This window comes from Otolemur garnettii, unplaced genomic scaffold (assembly GCF_000181295.1).
Source record: "Otolemur garnettii isolate 467f Iridium unplaced genomic scaffold, OtoGar3 scaffold00054, whole genome shotgun sequence".
Lineage (NCBI taxonomy): Eukaryota > Metazoa > Chordata > Mammalia > Primates > Galagidae > Otolemur > Otolemur garnettii.
In genome coordinates, this window is record NW_003852449.1 from 3,280,228 (window position 1) to 3,286,839 (window position 6,612).

The 6,612-nt window shown below is 47.6% G+C and overlaps 1 protein-coding gene across 2 annotated transcripts in view; it reads right to left on the minus strand.

The window, feature by feature from the left end:
• Positions 1-5,341: 5,341 nt before the first annotated feature.
• GNG2 (G protein subunit gamma 2) overlaps positions 5,342-6,612 on the minus strand; it is a 98,780-nt gene continuing 97,509 nt past the window's right edge. For both annotated transcript variants that reach the window (XM_023514508.1, XM_023514507.1), the window contains one exon: positions 5,342-5,807. In XM_023514508.1, coding sequence (XP_023370276.1) covers positions 5,679-5,807 — 129 coding nt within the window. In that variant the 3' untranslated portion in view covers positions 5,342-5,678. The remainder of the gene's footprint in view (positions 5,808-6,612) is intronic.

Here is a 6,612-nt window from a genome sequence, read left to right on the forward strand (position 1 = left end):
TGACACACTCCCAGTTTTTTTTTTTTTTTTTTTTGACAGTCTCACAGCGTTGCCCTCAGTAGAGTGCTATGGCGTCACAGCTCATAGCAACCTCCAATTCTTGGGCTTATGCTATTCTCTTGCCTTAGCCTCCCAAGTAGCTGGGACTACAGGCACCTGCCACAATGACCAGCTATTATTATTATTATTTTGCAGCTGTCGTTGTTGTTTAGCTGGCTCGGTCAGGGCTTGAAGCAGCCCTGACCAGCAGCCTCAGTGCATGTGGCTGGCTCTGTAACCACGGTGCTACCGGCTGAGCCAGGAAAGAGACTCATATCTGAAGTCATTTATAGACAACATGGGGTTGAAAGACGAGCACCGTTTAGTTACTTGAGGAATTGTGTGATGCCATCCCAGAGGCGGGAACGAAGTGGGCTTTAGCGTGGAGAAGGGCTATATGCACAGGGCCGTGGGAGGGACAGGGTGAGGCAGAACGGAGGGTTGGGAGATGAGACGGGATTAGCAGGGTGCAGCCTGGCTCTCTGGGGCCTGGAGAACCAAGATGTTAAGGGTTGACTTGGTGTGCTTGAGAGCGCCCTGGTTTCTGAGCATGGTGAAAGCGGAGGCGACACTGTCAGTCTGGCCATATGTGATTGGCACCAGCTGTTTCTTGCCTTTAAACTTTTATTGCTCCTTTTCTAGTAAAAGGACTTCAATGTCCCTTACAGTGCTGTTCTGCCTGTGGGGACACAGTGACTACCTCTATTCACCTGGGCACAGGAACCAGATCCAGCCTATAAGGGTCTTGGGAAGTGTTCCAGGGATACGTTCAGGGACTTTCCTGGTGATTGCGGGACTGGTGAGATGTAAGCCTGGAACCGCCGACGCCCTCCGGACGCTGCAGGGCAGGTGTCGGCCACAGAGGAAAGCAGGTGCCCGCGACAGTGACACCCGGTGGCACGTCGGAGCACTGCACCCGGCTGTGCTTGAAGGGGCCCAGCTCAGGGCGCCTCAGCTCCACGTGTCAGCCGCTTAGAACCGGGGCAGTCCCGAGTGATGGATGCAGGGGCGGGGACGTGGCCGCGGCGGGAGGAGGTGGGAGTCGGGGTGGCCCGAGGATTTGGGACACAGGCAGGGAGGGCGTGAGCCAGCGGGCTGGAAAGCGGGGAGCCAGGAGGCGAGGGGGCTGACTGCTCTCTCTGCAGGGTTGCGGGCGAGTGGCGTCTGCCGGGTCTGTACCTTCCCGCGAGCTGCCCGGTTCCCGCAGTCTTGTCCCACTTTACAGCATGCGGTGGTGAGGGGACCTCTCCAAGGGGCCACGGGGCCCGCTGTGGCTCCTAGCTCGTGTCAAATGGACTCTGGCCCACAGAACTGAGGTCGCGGACACTTTGTCACCTCGGGGTGGAGACGCAGCACCCCCTCCCGGCTTTCCCCGTTATTGACGCGGAGAGACCGCGAGCGCTCTCGGGGCGGAAAGCCTGGCAGCCCAAGGGCCCTTCATTAAAATAAATCCTGCCCGAGCCTCCTGTTTCTAAATAGAAGAAAATGTAGATTTGGGGCAGAACCAAAGGGAAAGGGATTTCCCTTGGCAAATAATTTGCAATTTGTGGATTGGAGCTGACCCAGCTCCAATTTCCTCTGTCATTGTGAGCGCCGTCTGCAGTGTGACCAGCTTATTAAAGAATGAGAGCTGGAGGCCGCGCTCACCCGGGCCGGACTGGGAGGCGCCCTCCTCGCAGTCACCTGTCGGGGGAGCTAGCTGGGTTCTCACGCACGGGTTCCGCGTGTTCACACCGTGCGGCCAGCAGAATAAGAGCGGACATACCTACGACCTGTTTGTGCCTTTCCTTTAGCGGCATGAGGGGTCCCCAGACTATGGCATGCGACACAATACATGTCTTTAGGAGTTTCTGCCAGAGGTTCTGAGTTAGTGGGGGAACCAGGCTCTGCCTCTTAAAGAGGCATTCCAAGTCATTCTGCAGCTGGTGGGTCACCGGCCACAGTCAGAGGAACAGTCGTGTCCATGGAGCCCTGGTGCCAAGTGGCACCATCATCTGTGGCTTAAAGATGCTGCTGGTGGTGGCTCAACCCTAGGAGATTTTGTGTTTCCTTAATTTTTTTTCAACTGATATTAGCATAATTTGAAGGACATTTGGAATCTTTTTTGGCTAAGAAGATCTCTGAGGAGCTGCTGAAGTCAGGTTGTAAGGATGTATAGTCGCCTGTATTCCTTTAAAATCATGGACCGCTTATGGAAAGCATAAGTGTTGTTGTTTTTTTTCTTTTTCATAAAGGAAAATACCGTGTGGCAGACTCACAGCAAGTTAAAGTGCAAATACAGCTCATCTTTCTTTCTGCATGGCCCAAGCTGCTGGGCCGTGGGTGCCCCGCCCCACCCCATCGTTCTCAGCCCCCAATCAAGGTCTGTACCTGAGATACAGAGACCCAGGGAGAAAGGCGTTTAAAGACTGTTACGTGAATTTTTTCTTCCGTAGGACATCTTTTTAAAGAAAACCAATGGATTCCTCTTTTTCCATCTCTTTGTATTATCAGATCCTCCTCCAAATTACCCGTGGAATCAGTGGCTGAGGTGGCCTTTTCAATGAATTTGCATATGACATGGTCTGAAAATTCCATTTATTAAAACACATAGTTCAAGGGGGATGAAAACGTGCACATCACATTCAGGTTTTCTTGCCTTAACAGCTCTGCATTTCCCTCTCTTTGAAAGAGACACACCATAGATCTTGCACAGGAAAAAGGCAAACAATTCTTGGGCTGTGAAACATTAATATACAAGTAACAATTCATGAATTCCAGGAGCAGCCAGACACAAATAGTAGGAAAGAAAAAGTACAAAAATCTTTTAAGGTAGCATACTATATTTTCTCAAAATTTCTTATGTGAGTATCAGTGTAAGGAGAAATAATTTTTATTGTTTAATTTTTCCTTGGTAGGCAATCTCTTTCAAATATTATTCGTGAAATCAGGTTCAGATCAAAGTACTTTTGTGCATCCTGATTTAAAGTAAGTAGTGCTTGGTTTCAAATCATAAAAAAGAACAATTTTTAAATCGGAGTAATATTGAGGATGATATATTTTTTTCTGTATAGATTTTGCATTCTAAATATGCAATTTAACATTACTACTTATTAACTAGTTCCATGGCAGGTTTTCATTACTAACCAGCAAATTATCTACAGAGACTAGGGACTTAAACAAATAAGATGAGTTTTCCTGTTAGTTACTCTGTAAGATACAACTGTGCTGGTGAGAATGACGGTTGAATTTCTAAAGGAATTAAACTCTTTAGAGACATAAGTAATAAAAAGACTTTTCCCCCTGAATTAAGTACAAATGTCAATAAGCCAAAATGTATATAAAGATTTTAGCATTATAATTCCATAGTGTGAGACATGAAATTATAAAAGGTCCCGAACATTTTCTGTGAGCTTAATTTCAGATGGGCTATGCATTTTCTGCTCTCTTTTTACAAACACAGCACAGGCAGTTTGGAATTTCCTTAACTTTTAATCACCAGATCCATATCATGGTGCTTCCTAAAAATTTTAATTTCATCTTAATTGCTCCAAAGATTTAGATTTACATGAGAATATAAAGAGTCCTTCCGGGAAAAGGAAATGCTGTGAATTATGAAAATCACCCAGGCCTTCTAATGATGCCTTCATCACCACCAAAAAGCGCTTTATTCACAGTGGTTTTCATGAGACCACGTATTCGTGTCTGGGCTCATTTTAAAGTGTGCTATGGTTTTAGCTGATTCCACAGTATTACTAAGCTACGACAGTTGTAAAGGACTGTAGTTTAATAAGCACCCTGCTAGGTTTTTCCCCCTAAATGCTTCATCAGCATTTCACTGACTGTAACAAAATCCAAAAATTCGAGAAGAACAGAAGCATCTGGTTAGGAAGTCTATTCATACATTTCACAAATGTTTCAGGATCCTCTGCTCTCCCAGCCCAGCTTTAACCGGATGCATTTATACCAGCACGCCCATGAAGAAGCCAAAGATGACCTTGACCAAGTCTGTTTTGAATCTGTCCTTGGCATATTAGGTCTTGTTATTTTCCTTTCCCCTGCCTTTTTATACTTCTGGGCTTTTAAAATAGGAGAGAATGGAGCGGGATGAGAAGAGAATAAAATTAGCTGGGAAATGGCCTTTTGGGATTTGAAAGCAAACAAGATGTAAGGGAGGCCCTCTTTGACTATCGATGACACAGAAAAAAGTGATCAAGCTTCCAAGCCCTGACACTCCCGAGGGAGGCTCCAGCTGCAAGCGCGTTGTAAATAAGGACCAGGAGACGCTAACAAACAGGACAGACAACAAAACTAAAGATTCTGTTAACAGTTTCAGGGAGGGAAGACCCAAGACTGTCTCTGTGGGGGAAAAGAGCTGGAACCCTTTTGGGCGGAGCCGGCTGTGGAGACCACATCTGCCCCCAGAGAGGGGTCCTCCTCCCTAGTGGGCCAGCGGCTGGGCTTCTGAGGATGGGTCACTTCCCCTGGAGCTGTGGGTTTGTTTCTTCTGATACTTGAACAAAAAAGGGCCATGGTTTTCCTGCATACAGAGTGTTCTTTTAATCTGATTCGGGGAAAGAGGGAACTTGCTTATACTCTATGATAAAAGTTCTTCCCAGCTCAAGGGACCCTTTACTCTCCTGACTGGTGGTTGCTGTGCTGCCCTGGATCAGCCAAAAAAAAAAAAAAAAAAAAATTGCTTTGGATTCTGGAAAATATACTGAAGAGGCCTTTATACAACTCTTAACTGGGAGGTATTTTAGGCATGGCTAAGACTCTGGAGTAATCTCAATGTTCAAAATACGGAATTTTTTCCTTCCCAGAATCTTTCCCCTCTCATTTCTTTTTCCAACGTTTTAGTAAAACAACAAAACTTCTGAATGGATGTAACATAGGGACATTTTCATGCAGTATTAATCAAAAATTGTCACGAACATATGAAAGCACCAGTCACAACACGTGATTTACCTGTACTTGTGGAGTCGAAGCTATAATGTACAAATGTTAGGAATAGAGAAAAGAGAACAAGACAACTGGCAGTTTGGGTGGTGGTTGCTATTACCATGAGGGTACAGCACGGGGAACGTCACCCTAAACAATTCTGGGGCTCATCCTTGGAGTTCAATCTTATAGACAAGTCCAACCTTATCTCCATACCACTGTGATGGGGGAGGGGAGGGGAGGGTGGGAGTAGGAAGGAAGAAAGGCACGAGGACTACACACCAACGCCATTAGACCAGACAGCGGCCACACTGGACAGCTGAGCTGCTCACAGGGGATTCTAAAGACAATATGCATTCCAAGAAGGTCAGATGTATCTTAGCTCAGGACAGCTGTCTGTTAGAACTTTTATTTTTTAAATACGAAGCAGAAACATAAGGTTTTGGGGGAGAGATAGCAGAAAAGAAGTGACACCAATTTTTACTTGTGTATATTCCGCTCCTCCAGGCAGTTCTGCAGAATCAGATCTCTTAACTCAGGATGTGGGTCTGCTCGCGCTCCCGCAGGGGGCCAGCTCTTTAAACATGCATAGCCTGGAGTTGCCAGATGGTTCTCCTTGCTCTCTTCAAATGCTGTGGACTAGAAAGGCGCCCACTTTGCTAAAAACTCTACATCAATGTCCCAGGAGCCCGGGGGCTCTGCAGGCTCCCCATGAAGACTTAAAGGATAGCGCAGAAGAACTTCTTCTCCCTAAAGGGGTTTTCTGAGGCCGGGACTGGGGTCAGCAGGGGGTCTTCCTTGGCATGTGCTTCGCAGTAGGCCATCAGGTCAGCAGCTGCCTTGGACACCTGCAAAGAAGCAACCAGAGCCATAAGTGGGGCGCTAAGAGGCAGCTTGGCACTGTCTCTCAAGGCCCACGCTTTGGGGTCCAGTGGCCTGGGGGTCACATCCTTGCTCCGCTGCCACTTATGTGAAAGTGAAGCAAGATCCTCAACCCCCCATAAGTCTCTGTTCTCTCATCCGCAAAGGAAGCAGGTGGTACTGACCTCACAGGACCATGGCCAGCAGGTCCGGGCCTCGGGTAAGGTGAGTGAGGCCCTTCGGAGTGCTAGATTGGAGGCAGCGGTCACCACCAGGGTCGTGCAGATGTCCACCCTGCACCTGTGCAACCCTAAGACTGGGTATTGCCTTCAGTGTTGTGTGCCCTCGTCCCAGCCTGGTTGCGAGGGCTAAATGACATACTCCTCTGTGCAAACTGTTGGTGCCCAGCGCACAGCAAGGCGCACAGGCCCCTGTCTCTGCTCCTCTGTAGCCACGCCTCCCTGCCTCTCTGCTTCAGAAACTGTACCAGCGATGCTGTGTCTCTTCTCTCCCCACCCAAACCCATCAGCAGGTGTCTATCCACGCACATACTTTATATATGACATATTTTACAAATATGAACTATTTAAATGACAGCAAATACAACTATATTTGTTATATAATTGTGATATTATATCATGGCTTCAGCCAAGCCTTGTACCCTGTCAAGATGTTTCTCTGGGAGACTGTCAGGGACTTTGGTGACACTGTCATTCCTCAGAATCTCTCTGCAGATGGGGAGTCACCCAAGTTCCTTCCTTTGACCGGCCTCAGCAGCGGCACATTTGTACT